The sequence below is a fragment of the Vulpes lagopus genome, chromosome 4, assembly GCF_018345385.1.
Source record: "Vulpes lagopus strain Blue_001 chromosome 4, ASM1834538v1, whole genome shotgun sequence".
NCBI lineage: Eukaryota > Metazoa > Chordata > Mammalia > Carnivora > Canidae > Vulpes > Vulpes lagopus.
In genome coordinates this window covers 122,052,578-122,069,485 of record NC_054827.1, presented here as the reverse complement: position 1 = coordinate 122,069,485, position 16,908 = coordinate 122,052,578, and the positions used below count along the sequence as shown (strand labels likewise).

The following is a 16,908-nucleotide window of genomic DNA, read 5'->3' as shown; positions in this document are numbered from 1 at the left end:
GCATTAACGAGAAAGTTGTAACCCAGCAAAAACACAAGTATTAATATTTTTCTTTCAGATGAAGACACCAGCTATTCCGAAGGTTCCACTTTTTAAAAGTTAACTCTTTCTAAGAAGGGCTTTCCCTAAACAGAAGCCAAAAAAGCATGTCAATGACATTACAAAGGACAGGTTGATAGGCTTTCCCACACACTGCCTTTCCCAGGCAGCTTACTGTCCGGTCCTGGTAACACCAGTAGAGCCCTAACAGTTTACATGAAGAAAAATCATACGGTTTAAAAGGCTGTTTGAGAAATAAATGGAAATATGAGAGCTAGGTAATGTCATTTTCATGTTAAATGAGTATATTATACATCAGGATTTTTTTTTTACTCAACTGAGGTAGTTATTAATGATTCACATATCAAAAATTTTAAGCATCAGAATGTTTTAAAGCATTTCTAAATTCTTTTTTGAACTGCAAGAACAATGAATATTTTTGGCTTCAGAATGTTTTCCACTGAATTGTAATGAACAAGAAGCTCAGTGTTCAGTTTTAAACCAAAGCAGGGATTATATCAAGAATGCAGTTTGAATTGTGTATCTATCTAAATACAAAAGTGGGGAAAAAAAATCCCAACTGCAGGCAACAGTCTCCCCCAGACACATCCCCCCATAGCTGACTCTCACACTTCTGCTCTGCCAGCCCCAAATCCTCCCAGGACTGACTCTGTGCTCACTTGTGCCAAATGGGTTAAATGGGAAAGGTGGGGGAAACACAAAATTCAATTCATAATCCAAGACAAAAGTCTGAGCTTTGGCTTGAAAAATGAAAGGCTACTGGGGTGACCTAACATAGTCCGGCCCTCCAAACAATCAAGATATTTAACTCCAAAGACAGATCTCAAACAACAGACCCCCAAGCTCATGCTGACCACAGGGAACCATGCCATGGCCAGACACAAAGATCTCAAATGGAGATGTGTCTTTGAGTCCAGGAGTCAGGGACACAAGTCAGACAACATGACCTGAGATGCCACTGAGGACCAGATGAAGTACCACTCCTCTTTCCTCCTACAGCATGATTCTCCATCACTACTCTCCACCTTGCCAGGTCAGCCCCTGGAGCTTGCCTTGGAAGGCAGCTGCCTGCTGAAGAGGGAAATTTAGGGACACTGTTCTCAATTCCGGGGCAAAACCTCAAGGGCAATATCATTTCCCACTTCTAAAGACTTTCCCTTAAACTGAAACAGGCAGGGCCACTGAAAGTACCCAATCATTAATGAAACAGAGAACCTGCAATTATCTCTCCTTCCCTTCCAACCTCACGGTGTGGTTACATGATCCTGGAAACAAGGCCACTGCAGAGCCACGGATGGAAAAAAGCATCCCGGAGCCCCTGGACTCCTGACAGAAGTGGTTTTGGAAATACCAGAAAGCTACTTGACCTACGATACGTAGGTCCCTTGCTTGCATATACACTGAAAAAATAACACTGCTGCCCAGCCTAGAAATGACCTTTTGACAAGACTTGATTTTTCCTTAACCAGGGACAGAAGTCACACAAACAAAAAGCCATTCCTTGTACAGATGTCCTGTGCGAAGGCTGCCACCTCCCCCTGGCAGCCTACAGCAGGACAGCAGGACTGGGACTGGCCTTGGGGGGAGCTGCAGCCAGGAGGGGTTGCTGGGAAATGGCTAAGGGCAGAGAGGCTCCAGACCACACACAGCACCTCCCAGAAAGAGGTTGGGAGCAGGCCGGTAGGTGGCTGTACCCGGCAGGAAAGGACTCCTATCCTCCCTGGATGAGGCCAAGGCGGAGCAAGGTGCACAGCCCTGGCATCCTAAACCCTCAACCCAACACTTTGGAGAACTCTCCCACCCCAAAGACACAGCGACGCAGGAACCCTGAAGGTTCCTGGGCTCGTCTCCCAAACGGACCCCTGCCCCCTCCACCGCAATGGGAGCGCCCGGAGGGGACGCATTTAAAGAAAACCCATCCTGGGAGACCACCCACGAGGGGGAGGGCTAGGAAGCCGGATCCAGGAGAGTGGTCAACCCCCCGGAAGTAGTGGTTCCTGGGATCGGCCTCCATGTATCCCGGTCGCCGCGGTGACCTCGCCCGAGCGGTATCGCCCAGCGCAGACCCCAGCGCCCCCCCCCAGCCCCCGCATCGCCGGCCCGCTTGCGGCCTGGGACCCTGCGCCCCCCACAGGCACAGCCGCCCCCGGCCCTGCTCTGGCCAAGGCAGGCACCAGTCTGGCCCGGTGGCGGGGACGCAGCGCCCGCAGTGCGACTGGCGCAGCCAACGAGGCGCGGGGCGCGCCGCCAGGACCCCGACCCCGCCGCGGAGGAGGGGTCCGGGATTCCAGAGCAAGAGGGTGGGCGCGGGCCAACCAGCGGGCCAAGTTTCGGGTCAGTGCTGTTCGGGAAGGCAGGGCCAGGGCGGTGGGACCGGGTCGGAGGGGTCCGTCCAGGACCCAGGACACGGGGAAAGCGGGGGTCCCCTGCAGAACCTGGGGGAGGTAGGGAGAGGGTCTCCTCCGGAGCGTGGAGGGAGACTGGGGGTGGGTTCCGGGCCCAGGATAACTGGGTGATCAGCAAGAGGGGTGTTCCCCCCCAACCCCGTGCAGGCAAGAAGGATGGAGAAGTCCTTCCAGGACCCAGGAGAAGTAGGAGGAGGTCCGCTCCGAGGTGCGGGTCGGGGACCAAGGGGTGCGAGAGGGGCGCCACGCTGGACGGTCGGGGATAAAGTACGCTTGCTGGCCGCGGGCAGCGAGGGAAGCGCACCCTAGCCGGGGCCGGGGTGCAGGAGGGTCCAGGAGCCGGCTTAGGGAGGGGGTGATCCTGCAACGGGGCGGGCGGGTCGTGGAGTGGAGCTGGGGGGGAGGGGCTCGGCGGGAGGAGAGAGGGTCCAGGACCCGGCTGGGGGAGGGTGGGGTCCCGCGCCCCGGTGTGCGGGTCACAGAGTGCATGGAGCTGGGGGGTGTCGGCAGGCGAGAGAGGGTCAGTACCGCAGGGAAGGGTCTGTCCGTCAGGGAGGGAGGGGCGCTCACCTTGGGTTTGTACAGCCACTTTCGGAACCTGTTCATCATCGCCGCGCCCGCCCGGCCCCGCGGCCCTCGCCTCCGCAGCGCTGCTCCCGGCCCGGCTGCGGCGCGGGGCGGACACGGGGGCAGGGCCAGGCCGGGGCCCGCGCGGTACCTGGGCGGCTGGCGCGAGCGGGGCCGGGCGCGGGGCCGGACTGAGGGCGCCGGACAGGTGTGCGGGGCAGGTGCGCAGCCCGCGAAGCTCCGCGAGCTGTGCGCAGGGCGGCCCCGCAGCACCGCGGCAGGCGGACCAGGGGGCGGGCGGACGCCGGCACGGGGGCGCCGGCTCCTCGCAGCTCGCTGACACCCGCGCCTCGCCGGCCACCGCGCCGCGCGCCGCACATGCGCCGACGCACGGCGAGCCCCCTGCCCGCCGAGGGCAGCGAAGGCCGCCCAATCCCGCGGCGCCGTGCGGCGCCCCGCCCGAGGCGCGCTCCCCGCCGGAGGGCGATCCGGAGCTCCCGGCAAGGGAGAAAAACTACAAGTCCCGATGGGCATTGCGGGGAGGCGGGGCCCCGGACGCGGCGTCCTTGGCCTCGCTGCGGGCGCTGTGCATTCTGGGCCTTGTAGTCTTTTCGCCGGGGGCGCCGGGGCGTGAAGCTGGTTGCTAGGTGACGACGCCCAAACTGTACCCCGGCGCGCACCCGGGGTCGCGAGTGGTGGCGGAGGTCCTGGCTAAACTGGAGTGAGTTGGGGACCTGCCTGGATTCGCGAGACCTGCTGCACCCCCTGGCCCTGGCATCTGGTGTGGCTTCGGGGGAAAGTGGGCCGGGAGGTGCGGCGGCAGGAGTGCCCACGAAGCCGGCCAACAGGTAAGAGGTGGGAAGGGAGCAGATGGGACCGAAGGGTGGAGGGCAGGGCGCGCTCCCTCAGCATCAGCATCGCTCTGGCAACTTCCCACGGTCTGTGGGCCAGTCACCTTCCTCTTTGCTTCTCATCTTGCTTTCGATAACCACCTTTTGGGTCTTCTTCCCATCTCTTTGATTAAAGTTGACAGTGCTTTTTTCCCTCTCTCTTTTAAATCGTCACAATAAACGGTGCTTTTAAAAAGATATTCTTTCATATTCACCACTTCCCCCAACGGTGCCCTAATTTGGATCCAAAATCCAAGAACCTATTTATGTCGCAAGCAGAGAGCTAAAAACAAATATGTGTTGAATACAAAACATTTTAAATTCCCATTGACAGCTGGAGAAACTGAGGCACAAAGAGGCTGCTGTGCTCTTGGCTGAAGGAGGGGGTCCAGATCAAGAAAAGCACTGCTCTGGGTGTTCTGAAATGTGCAGATTTGGGGTGCAGGAAACGAAGTAACATCTCCCTTGATAGAGAACTTGTTGTCTGAGACTCACGTTATCAGTGGCCCGGGGGCTATAGGCTCTGATGGTTCTGGATCCCTAACCTCTCCAGTCTATGAAAGGCAGTGAGTCTAGGCACAGGCAGCCGCGGAGATTTCCTTGTGTGCTGGTGGGGGGCCATGTTCATTACTGAGCACCTAGTTAATCTTCCCCACTCCCCTCCAGCTCCCTTATGGAGCAGCACCCCCCACCCCCTAGGTTGCTTCTTATCTTCATTTCTTTCTGCCTCTTCTTTCGGGAGCCCACTCTGATCAGATTTTCACCCACCTCCTCCTCCAAAGTTCTTCATCAGTCATCCTTGACCTCGGTGTTGCTAAGTCCAGTGATCAGAGCCCCATCTCTTCCTGGAACTGTTAGCAGCAGCGACTCAGCTGAGTGCTCCTCTCCTGGACACACCATTCTCGCTTGGCTGGAATGGATCACTCCCTGCCTCCCCTCCTCTGGTTGCTCCTTCTCAGTCTTCTTGGCGGAGGCCTCCTTGGTTCCCCAGCCTCTTAACACTAGGGGCCCCAGTACTCAGTCCTTGGAAGCTCTTCTAGCCACTCCTTCCCTGGTGAGTTTCTGCGGTCATGTGATCTGGTAAGAAGCTGCTTTCTCCTGACCTTTCCAAAACTTATACCTCTAGCCTGAACATCGCCCTGGATGGCAGAACCCTGTATCTATTCTTTGCCAGTGAAAGTCTAACAAGTCCCCTCAAAGGCAACATGTCCAAGCAGACTCTCGATCCTCCCCCCGCCCGGGTGAGACCTGCTCCTCCACAGCCAGTTTCTAGCACGTGACTCAGGGTAGACACTTGGAGGACTCTTCTCTATGGTTCTGTCCTTGGCCAACTCCAAAGCTGGGGCTGTTGTTGCAGAGGCTTCCCTCCTATGCTTCCCAGGTTGAAACTGTGTTTGGGAGGAAGGCTGACCTGAGGGAAGTGGGTGTATCAGTATAAGATTAGGTTCAGCTAGGGATGCCTGGGGGGCTCAGTCAGTTAAGCATTGACTCTTGTTTCAGCTCAGGTCATGATCTCATAGGTTGTGGGATCAAGCTCCTCACCCAGCTCTGCACTCAGTACAGAGTTTACTTCAGATTCTTTCTCCCTGTCCCTGCCCTTGTCCACTCATGCACTCTCTCTTTCTCAAATGAACAAATAAAATCTTTTAAAATAATTTTTTAAAAGACTGAGCTGCATGCAATGAAAAATGAAAAATCCTAAGATCACAGTGGTCCAAATAAGATTATTCATGTTTCCATAAAGGAGGTTAATGGGGAGGCAATCCTGGAAATTATAGCAGCCACAAAAAGCCATCAGGGACCTAGACTCTCCTGGCTTCCTCTTCTGCCATCTTGAATGGGTTTCCTCACAGTCCAGGGTAGCTGCCCAAGTTCTTGCCATCACTTCCTGAGTCCAGGCAGCAGGATGGAAAAGAGGAAGGGTATATGCCTCTGCCTTTCAGAGGGACTTTCTGGAGGGCTCACACGCTTGTACTTAATGGCATACCCAGCTGCCAGGGAGCCTGGGAAATACCGTCTTTAAATTGGGCAGCAATAAACCCAACCAAAATTTGGTGTTTTGTTACTCAGAAGGAAAAGGAGAGTGGAGATTAAAGAGCAACTAGCAAAACCTGCCATGTGGGTCTGTACTTCAAGCACAAGCCATCAGAGCATGACATGGCAAAAATCCTTAGGAGAGAGATCCCTGGGTGGTACAGCGGTTTGGTGCCTGCCTTTGGCCCAGGGCACGATCCTGGAGACCCGGGATCAAATCCCACATCGGGCTCCCGGTGCATGGAGCCTGCTTCTCCCTCTGCCTATGTCTCTGCCTCTCTCTCTCTTTCTCTCTCTGTGACTATCATAAATAAATAAAAATTTAAAAAAATTTTAAAAAATTTAAAAAAATTCCTTAGGAGACTTTTACTCAGAATCAAAAGCCAGGGAAAGAATATAGTTGAATTCACACACATTTGGTATCTACATAAATGGAGCCTTTCTAGCGGCTGGTTTTGGGTCTGATGGGATTTGAACTTGAACCTTGTGTAATCTTGTTTCTTTCTGTAAAGGATTTGCTAAGAAAAGAGAAGCTTTGGTCCAGCCCACCTTAAAATTTCCTTAAATATGAGACAGTCAAGTCTTTGATTAGTGGAGTTAAATCTTGGAAGTTAAATACTACCCACATATCTGGTTTTACCCCCATTAAAACAAAGGTGAGGTGCTAAGAGCATGGATCAGAATCAGATGACTTTAGTACCTGTCTCCTACCCCAAAACGTCACTATGTTGACTGAGCTCACAAGCTAATTTCAGTGAGAATGCAGAACTCAAATGTCTCTTGTCCTGACATCTACGGTCCTGGTACCACGGCTCTCTGCTAGGGTAAGTGTGCAGAGCCCCTGCCTCTGGAGCCCTGAGGGGGACAGTGAGCCAGAGTTGCAAGGACTAATGGTTCACGCCAGCTGGGCTCCCCAGGGGTCCCTCTCTCCCCACCACAGACTCCCCTCTGCATCTTCCACCTGGCCCATCCATTCATTGCTTCCAGTTTGTTCCATCCAGGCCCGCTCTGGATTGGGGGGAGGGCCTGGGCGGTTCTCATGTTCCTCGTGGACTTGCAAGATCACCAAAGGGCCTCTTGAAGCATCCTTTGTTCAGAATGTTCAAACTCCAGGACAGGAGGGAGGGCAGGAAGTCATCCCCATCCCGCCCTGGGAGCAGCACCTACATCAGGTGCAGGAGGGAGCCCTTTCCTGACTACATGTGTTTCTCCATCAGAGCTGTGTTCCGAGCACATGCGGGAAGGTAGAGTCAAGGGCCAGACCCCATCCCCCAAGGCAACGCCCCCAAGTGATGGTCGGTGGGAGGGATAAAAAAAAACCCACATCCTTAACATCGTTTCTATAAAGAGACTCTTCACTAGTTGCAGTCCTTTCCCTGTGAGCTCTGGAATGTGTAAATATTATTTTCCTTTATGGTGACACGGTGTCCCTTTCACCCAGTTAGGGCTCACCCCAAAGTGTTGTTGGGTGTTGGGAAAGCTTCAGAACCAGCCTGGACCTGGCGCTCCACAGGCAGGAAAGCCTCCTTGGGGCTAGGGAGCCTAAACCCTTGTAGGGTCTGTTGTCTTCCACATTTAGTGCTCAGTAAACATTGTTGTGGTATCAATTATTCTCCAATTAGGTGAAACAATAAAACTGAACCCTGTTGAACTATAGGATCTGTGGGAACAAAGGTTTAAAAAAGTGTTAATGTGGTCTTTGGATAGGTCTATAGACCTTGGATATATCTGAATGTCAAAGCCATCTTTCAGATTAAAACTAAGGCAGGCAGCCCGGGTGTCCCAGCGGTTTAGTGCCGCCTTCGCCCAGGGCGTGATCCTGAAGACCAGAATCAAGTCCCACATTGGGCTCCCTGCATGGAGCCTGCTTCTCCCTCTGCCTGTGTCTCTGCCTCTCTCTCTGTCTGTCTCTCATGAATAATCTTTAAAAAAACAAAAACAAAAACAAAAAACTAAGAGCCAGTTAGGGTACTTGACCCTTTTGCACAGTTTTGCATCCCATCATTCATCCCACAGACGTGTCTGCGGCACATGCCAGGGGCCAACTCTGGGGAAGGGCCGGGACTTAGAGGCAGGAAAGTGGGGTCCTACGCCAGGTGCTCACAGGGGCATCACACAAGTTGGGTGATTTCAGAGAAGGGAAGAGCTAAAGGAGGAGGCAGGCCGGCTCTGCAGGCGCTGCTATTTGCACCAGGTGTTGCGGAATGCCTAGGAGCTTACCACAGAGAGGACTAAGTATTCGAGGTTCAGGAGATGCAAGTCAAGAGGCTTGTGAGCCAGTGAGAAGCCTGGGTAGACAGAGCTGGGGTACAGCAGGGCAAGCAGGAAGGGGGCCCCTGGGACTGTGACCCCAGGCTGTGAAGGGGCAGGACATGCTAGAGAGGCCCTGCTGGGTCCCCCAGGAGCTGAGGGGGATTTGTTAATGGCTCTTAGTGGCAGGAGATGCCCTTGACCTGAGACCTCACTCACCTCAGAGGGTAGCACTGCCACCTAGCCCACCTGCCAGAGCCTCGGGCCAGAAGCCTTGGGTCCTCGTGCTTGGAAAGACCAGGACTGTGCTACAGGATGGAGGGCCAGGGACGCCTGGGTGGCTCAGCAGTTGAGTGCCTGCCTTCCACCTAGGGTGTGATCCTGGAGTCCCAGGATCAAGTTCCACATCGGGTTCCCTCCATGGAGCCTACTTCTCTCTCTGCCTGTGTTTCTGCCTCTTTCTCTCTCTCTCTGTCTCTCCTGAATAAATAAACAAAATCTTAAAAAAAAAAAAAAAAAAAGGGTTGGAGGGCCAGGCCTGGGAGAACTGGTGAGTAGGTTTATGGCCAGTTGGTGCAGCTGGGTGATCCTCACCAAGAAATGTCCCACAGCCTGTCAGACATGGGGCCCAGGAGAAAGGGTTTGCATGAACACAAGTAACCAGTTATGAGTGGTTCATCCCCAGGGGCCACAGGCAGCCCTCTACCCTTGAGGCTTCCATCCTGCCCAGCAAATCCTCTGATGTCAGGAGGGGGTGGCCACTGTTTTCAGTGGCCTTTAAAAGGTCCCTTTGACACAGGGCATGTGGGTGGCTTGGTTGGTTAAGCATCTGACCCTGGGTCTCAGCTCAGGTCTTAATCTTGGAGTTGTGAGTTCAAGCCCCATGTTGGGCTCCACGCTGGGCATGGAGCCTACTTAAAAAAATAAAATGTCCGTTTGTTCATTAGCTGCATTAGGCTGAGGAAAATCAGATTTTGCTAGGGTGAAGATTGCAAGCAGTGAAAATAAGTCTTTTCCAGGACTTCTTCCAGGTGAATATTTCCTCTAGGGACCCCGAGGCCTGACATTCCCGCAGTCTGCAAGCCAGGCCACATGCAAGACTCACTCGGAGCCGGGACCCAGGCAGACCCTGCTCCCTGGAGTGCAGATCCCCATACCAAGGAAAAAGAATTGGCTACATACCCCTCAGTGCTGCCTCCAGTGAAGAGATTCCCCGAGTGGCCCTCTGTGTGGTCAGTGATGCCATTGCCAGGGGTAGGATAGCAGGACGAGGAGTGGGGCAGGGCAGCAACCCACCTAGAGGAGCACCAAGGCCCGGGCCCAGGCTGCAGGGGTCATGATTTGCTGCCCTCACATAGGCCAAGCCGCACATCTTCAGTGGCCTAGCAGCCGTAGGACTCGGGGCCAGGAGAGCTCCACCTTATGCATAGCCTCCTGAGGTCTGTGTCTGTGCCCTGCCTGCGCCCCTGCCTGCGCCCTGCCTGTGTCCCCACCTCAGTCCCTGGTCCTTTCTCCTGGGCCCACGTGGCTCTAGGTGGCCGCTGGGGCAGCCACAGCATCCAGGCCATGCCAGTAGCTAGCTCACTCGGTGCTGATGCTCATGTGCGCTTTGGGACAAGACCTGATGGGGAAATAGGGACTCTCACACTAGAGTCCTCTGTGGGTCTCCGCTGCTGCCACCTGCAGTTTGCCCTGGTTTCTGCAGAACCACTGACTGGTCTCCGAATCCAGACCCTCCTGAGGCTGGGTTTCCAGGGCTGTGCTCGGTATCACAGCTTCAAGGCAGTTTCAGCGCATTTCCTGTTCTGAGAGGACTTTCTCCTGGTTGCACACAGGAGAGGCTCCCATGGGCATCTGTTCCTGCCCAGCTAGGGCTGGGCCCCAGAGCAGCCCCCTAGGGGACAGCCCCAGTTAGGCCTGCAGAGCTGGGTGGTGTGGGGCCCAGCTGTGCAGCCAGCAGAAGGGAAAGGACCCCAACTGATCCCGACCTTGACCAAGGCAGGTGTCAAAGCCTCATTCCCTGAGTAGGAAGGAAAATACACTCAGGAAGCCCCGCCCCAAGCAAGTGCAGGGCCGCTGGAGCTCGTGCCCTGGTTCTGGGGTCCTTGGCCTGCCACCTGCTGTTACCTTCCTGGAAATTCTCCTGCTTCTGAGTCCCTTGTCTGCTGCTTCCTGGGCTCTCTCTGCAGGGGAATCCAAGGCTACTCCACACTCTGGTCCCTTCCTAGGCTTCTCTCTCCCTTGGTGACAGAAGGTGCTTGGGATCCCTGTCCACAGGGACCCTTTCAGCTGGGGGACATCCTCTCATGTGATGCCTCTCTTCTCTTTCTGGAGCACCTGTTAATTGGCATTTAGACCCTTTGCAGTGGCTCCCTGCTTTTCTGGGGATTTTTCTCCTACTTTCTGTATCTTTTTTTTTTTTTTTTTTTTTTAGATTTTATTTACCTGAGAGAAGGAGAGAGAGCCCATGAGTGTGGGGAGGGGCAGAGGGGGAGGGAAAGGCAAAGGGTGAAGCAGACACCCCATGGGGTGGAGAGTCTGACACGGGGCTCAATCCGAGGACCAGAGAGCCCGACGCAGGGCTGGATCCCAGGACCCCAAGATCCTGACCTGAGCTGAAGGCAGATGCCTAACCTACTGAGCCATCCAGGTGCCCCTTTCTTCATCTTTTTATGCTCTCTGGGAGATTTTCTCAGCTTTACTTCCCACCTCTTCTATTTCTATCTGTAGTTCTGCTGCCATATTTTAATTTCTAAGAACTCTGTTTTCCTCCAATACTCCTCGTTCCTTGGATACCGTATCGCTCATCTTTGGGAAGCGGCATGTTGTTTCTGGGCTTTACCGGCTGTCAGCTTCTGCTCTTCCTCTTGCTGGCTTGTTCCAGTGATTCATGCCAGCGGTTCTCAGACACGTCTGGTGGCATTTGGCCCTCACTCCTTAAAGCAGTTGGGGGACTCAGCCAGTGGACTGCGTCATCCCCCCAGGGACCCCAGGGACAGTGTATGCAGTGGTTTTTTTTTTTTCCACTCAGTCTCCACCCTGTGGGGGTGTCTAGGTCTGGGGGTTGCTATCTGGAGCCCTTCCACCTTATTGGGAGGGGAGTTTCCTCCACTGTCCCCAGGGCACTAGCAACCTGGCTTTGCCAACAGTGGGTGCTGGAAAGACCAGCAGGTCCCCTTGCTGGTCTACCCCTTGTTCTGGTAGCATTGAACAAGAGAGGCGGGTAGGGAGGAACCCCTGCTGGCCTGGGCACCCCCCTCTAAGGGCGAGTTGGGGGCTCCCTGTTAGAACCAGTTCCTAGGCCCCAGCCCCACCCCCAAGCAGCTTCTCCGAGGTCTCCCGGAGAGGGTCTCTGGGCAAACTGGTCTCCTAGAGCTAGTATGTTTCTGGAACATTCAGTGCCCATACAAGGTCTGACCACATATCTGACTATGCAACCTCTCTGGGTATTGGGTCCCTTGTCTTTAAAATGGGGGTGTTGAATCTGGTGACCTGAGGATTCTCCTCACCCCAACCTTTTAGGATCAGGTTACCCACCCCTCTGGGCAAAACCTGCTGTATAAACAGTCACTGAACCCCAGCTGGGCTTTGAGATGCTCAGAGCCCCCCTCCCCTCCCAGGGCTCATCCCTACCTGTGTACAGTTGTAGGGCTTGGGGCCACATGGGGGAAGCCTGGGAGCCTCTAGGGGCTGTGGGTGACAGCTCCCCAAGGCCAGCCTAGGCCTCTCAGGTGGTAGAGGCCTGCAGGGACACAGTCCAGGAAGCAGGCCCGGGGTCACCACAGCTAGCAGGCCTCACTGTGAGAGGCACCAGGCTGGGGTGGGGGGGATGGCCCATCTGTTGTTAAGTGTTCTGTGGCTGCCTTCGCCAACTGCTGAGCTGATAGCCTAGAGGTCATGGAGGGCATGACCTGGAGTGGTTTTCTTTTAGGCTCCTGCTCTGGGAAGATGGCCTACTATGGAAAATGCATTGAAACTGTCATTGAGCAATTGAACAAATTTAAGCCTGAGAAGGACATTCCTGAGCAGTTCCTGGAGGCTGCGTCTACCTCCCTGCAGGTAGGATTAGCATGGCAGCTCGGGGCCTGCTGGGAGGTGTGCCAGCAACACATGTCCTATAGCTAGTTACTTTCTAGCAAAACAACATCAAATTCCTTCCTCATAGCTGCTTTCTTTCCCACCTGGGGAGAGGCTGTGGGTTTAGCGCCTCGCCATCCAAAGGCTGGGCATGCTCAACGTCACTGTACGTGGCAATGGTGGCTGCCGTGTCTCCCAGGGAGCCCTTCAGGGCTGGGACCCCTCTGTGCCTCAAGAGGCGTTCCTGGCGTCCAGAATACGCATTGGACCAGTCTCGTGAGAGGAAACCACAGCACTGTGACCCGGGACATATCTGCACAGTACCTTCCAAAACTGAAGATAGCTAAGAGTCAGCTTCCTCCCCAGGGAAGCTTTGCATGGGCAGCCAGTGAGCTGACCAACCTCCAACAGAGTCAGGGGCTGGCCAAGGCAGCATGGCCCACAGGAGCCCCAGCTCCTTCATCTTGTGACCCACACCTGGAAGAAATAAGGGGCCTTCCCCCCAGCTGCCCAGCTCCATCCCTATGCCCCCACACAGTCCCCACCCCATGGCTGGGCTGGAGGGCCTGCAAGGGAGCCGTGCACTGTAGTACCTCCTGCTACCTCAACAGCCCTTAGAGGCCTCCCTGGGATCCAGGACTCTGGCCATGTGTCCATCAGTCCATCCATCAAGGGTGGGTGCTCAGGGAGCCCGAGGAGCATGTGTTGCAGGGGTCTTGCCTTCAGGACTTTGAGACATGGGCTCTGGGGGATGGAGCCTCCGGAGGGGGTCAGGTCTACCTTGGGAAATGCTGTAGGACTGCCACTGGGCCTGCTGCTTGCCCATTGCCATCCAGTGGCAGGAGAACACCTGCATCCACTGGAAGGGGCTGCGGCCACTGATTCTGGGAGGTTTGCCTCTAATTGCTGCCGCACTTGCATTTCTCTCCCAGGTCCCCTGTGAGCTACTTAGGGTGCTTGCCCCTGGAGAGGCAGGCCCCACCTCTGGCCCCATTACCTGCTCAGCCGTGGCCTCTGCCGGGCCCCAGGCCACAGGTGGACTCCCTCTCCCTCCGGGTGTGGGAGGGCATTTTCCTGCTTGTGGTACAGCAGCCTGGTAACCTGGACAGAGGACGGGGTGGGTGGGAGTGGCCTGCAGGAGGGCCCGGGGCACTGGGCAGTGTACACAGGGCTGGAGGGGTTCCAGGAACTGGAGACTCTCCCCCAAGAGAAAGCCTGGGACTGCTGACCCAGGACCTGCTCTGCAGTTTCACTCCACTAGCTGGGCTGGGCGGTCCACAGGGACTGGGCAGGGATTGGGGAGCGCTCCCCACCCCCACTCTGCACCCCTCTCTTGAGCTCTTGCCTGAGACCCTAGGCATGGTGGGGAGGTGATGAGGACAGCCAGGGGCCAGGCCACTATGCTCTGTCCCCAGCCAGAACCAGCTCCCTAGTACCCCCTTGCAGCCTGGCCCCTCTGCTGCTCAGGCTTGGCTGTGGCAGCTCCCCCATACGCCGGCCACACGTCTTTGCCATCAGCCATGACTGCTGCTGCTACTCTCGTCCTGAAAGAGAGACCTCACCCGAATCTCCCACCTTCTGACACCAAGCAGGCTCCCTAGTGCCTCTGCTGTGTACTCAGGACCCTGTCCCCCCGAGGCTGCCTCCCCCCACACTGCTCAGCACACACAGTTAATGTCTTGATTTCTCAGTAACCACCATTACAGAAAGTTGGGTTCATTACAACAAATAGTGGGGGGGGCACTTTCCCCCACAACTAACAGATCGTTACTGGCAAGTCCTGCCGTGATGCCCCATGTGTGCGTGTCTGTGGGGAGGAGGCCCACATGCCAGCCAAGTGCTGGGTCCTACCCTGGGTCCCTGACAGGGGCCCTAACACTCACACAGGTGGAGAGGCAGCTGCGTTTATTATTATTATTATTATTATTATTATTATTATTATTAAAGATTTTATTTATACATGAGAGACACACAGAGAGAGGCAGAGACACAGGCAGAGGGAGAAGCAGGGTCCCCGTAGGGAGCCTGATGCGGGACTCAATCCTGGACCCCAGGATCACGACCTAAGCCAAAGGTAGACGCTCAACTGCTGAGCCACCCAGGCATCCCCCGCTGCATTTTCTGACTCGCCGGTTCTCCTAGATCCTTTCAAATGTCCACCTTGAGTCCAGGCAGGTGGTGCTGGAGACTAATGCACTCGGGACAACACACTCTTGCCTCCAGCCATCAGAAAATTGGTTTCATCCACGGCTTTCTGGTAGACCAAGGCTCAAGACTCACCTGGAAGAAAGTGACCCCGCACACAAACGGACCCGCCTTCTGGTGGAGGGCAGGTTTATTGGTGCCAAAAAAAGATATGTTGAAGTCATAACTGCTGGTTACCTGTGAGTGTGACCTCATTTAGAAATGCCATCTTTGCAGATATAATTAAGAAGTTCAAAATAAGATCATCCTTGATTTAGGCTGAGCCCCAAATCCAGTGTCTAGAAACCTTATGAGAAAAGAAAACTCTGGACACAAGGAGACAGAAGGAAAAGTGCCATGTGACCCCAGAGGAGAGTTAGGGTGATACGTCTGTGTGCTATTATGGGCACCAGGATTGCCGCAGCCACCCACAGCTGGGAAGAAGCACAGCGTGGACTCTCCCTCTGAGCCCCAAGAAGGCACCAACTTTGCAACACCTCAGTTCTGGACTTCTGTCATCCCTATTGTTTTCAGCTGCCAAGTTTGTGGTAACTTGTTACAGCAGCCCCAGGACATTTCAGACAAGGAGCCTCCTGGGGGAGGCCAAGGATGGAGGGGCCAGGTTGGCACACTGAGGTTTGCTACCAGAATGCTGGGCTCCGGGGACCAGGTGGAGAGGAGGTCTGACTGAAGGGTGGGGAAAGGTCCAAGGACTTGTCGACTGGGGAAAGGACACACTGACTTTCTCTCTGCAGATTGATCTATAGATCAGAAAGGGATTCCTCCTTGCCACTGTGGGTGTAGGCACTGAGACATGGGGGTCTAGCCTCTCCAGATGACAGCCTCCAGGTGACCTGACAGCAGCGCTGAGGGCCTGACTGGAGCTAAGAAAGGAGGAGGGATGGAGGGAGGAGGGGATGATGGCACCAGCAACCAGGCTTGTGGTCAGCAAGCAGCCTGCACTGGCCTGAAAGCCTGGGTTATTCTGTGTTCCCTGGCCGGACCCTCAGGAGGGATGGGAATGAGAAGGAGTTCCTCCCTGCACCACTCCTCATCTGCTCCCCACAGGTAATCTCACTTTGGAACAAATATCTCATTTGAGCACCACAATGGTGGACTTGAGAGTTTCCTGTAGGGGGGATGAATGCTGAGTGCTGCCTTTGGCCACTCCTTCCCCTACCACACACTCCCAGAGGCCCACGTGGCCAGCCAGCTGTAAAAAAAATCCAGAAAAGTAATGGCTTAACAAAATTAGAGATATCTTTGCTCATATAAGAAGCGTTCTGCAGACTGGCAGTCTAGGATGGGCGCAGCAGCTCTGTAGTGTCATTAGGAATGCATTCTCCTAAAAAAAAAAAAAAAGGAATACATTCTTCCTCTCTGCTTGGCCCTCCTTAGAATATACCTTTGTCTTATAGCCACAAAATGGCTGCCCTGTCTCCAGCATTGCATCCATATCCCAGGTAAAAAGAGGAGGAAGGCAAATAGCATAAGGCAGGTACAGGTGAATCTGCATAACTTTCTAAGAGCTTTTTTGGAGGCTACACCTGACAATTAGCCATTAAATCTCATTGATTAAAGCCATTTGCAGGCTGCCCGGGTGGCTCAGCGGTTTGGTGCTGCCTTCAGCCTAGGGCGTGATCCTGGAGACCCGGGATCAAGTCCCACGTAGGGCTCCCCTGCATGGAGCCTGCTTCTCCCTCTGCCTCTCTGTGTGTGTGTGTCTCTCCTGAATTTAAAAAAAAAAAAAAAAAAAAAAAAAATTCGCTACATGGCTCTATCAGCAGGGGCCTGGAAAAAGTTCTCACTGAGCATACCAACCATGATGAGATGGCATTCTTCTGTTGGGCAGGAAGAATGGAGGAGGGGTTATGTCAACATCTGGCAACCTCAGCTTTCTCTCTCTGCTTCTTCCCTGGCTTTGGTTTTGGCGTCACAGATTAGCAGGGGACCCTAGGTATTCTGCGTGGTGCTGAAATATGCACCCCAGCCCCTTTCCTGCCCTGAGCCCTGGTCTCACTTGCCTGAACTCCTTGGTGCCGACAGACAAGCTGGATCTGGGAACTCCTACAGGGGCTGCTGATGGTGGGCAGTTTTGCAGGCCTCTGAGTCCTCTGCCCCAGGCCCCCCATCTCCCAGGACTGTCCATGAAACTGTTACCCAAAGGCTTGCCGCCCCCCGGGGGCTGGCCAAGGGCCATGGTATCAGAAAACTCAGAGGCTCTTGGGTAACCACCACCCTCTGGGTTCCGTGACCGAGGCTGGTTTGGGGCTAAGGCTCAGCTCTGGTACTGGGGCCCTCTGCAACTCCGCCCTTGTCTTACCTCCTTTTGGAGAAAGCCTGGCCAGCCCAGCCTCAGCAACCCTCTGCCAGTCTGGCCAGAAGGAAGTGGCCTGGAGCTCAGTGCCCTTTGACCTCCATCAGGCCTCAGTCTCTTCTCT

The 16,908-nt window shown here is 54.9% G+C and overlaps 2 protein-coding genes across 6 annotated transcripts in view; one reads left to right on the top strand and one right to left on the bottom strand.

Annotated features, from left to right (window-relative positions):
- ZFYVE28 (zinc finger FYVE-type containing 28) overlaps positions 1 to 3,159 on the bottom strand; it is a 115,824-nt gene extending 112,665 nt beyond the window's left edge. For all 5 annotated transcript variants that reach the window (XR_005987490.1, XM_041753643.1, XM_041753644.1 and 2 more), the window contains exon 1: positions 3,036 to 3,159. Coding sequence is in view for 4 of the 5 variants with exons in the window: in XM_041753643.1 (XP_041609577.1) it covers positions 3,036 to 3,074 (39 nt within the window). In the remaining variant the exon portion in view is untranslated. The remainder of the gene's footprint in view (positions 1 to 3,035) is intronic.
- Positions 3,160 to 3,780: 621 nt separating this feature from the next.
- CFAP99 (cilia and flagella associated protein 99) overlaps positions 3,781 to 16,908 on the top strand; it is a 38,434-nt gene continuing 25,306 nt past the window's right edge. The window contains exons 1-2 of the mRNA XM_041751449.1: positions 3,781 to 3,880; positions 12,138 to 12,265. Of these exons, the coding sequence (XP_041607383.1) occupies positions 12,155 to 12,265 (111 nt within the window). The 5' untranslated portion in view covers positions 3,781 to 3,880; positions 12,138 to 12,154. The remainder of the gene's footprint in view (positions 3,881 to 12,137; positions 12,266 to 16,908) is intronic.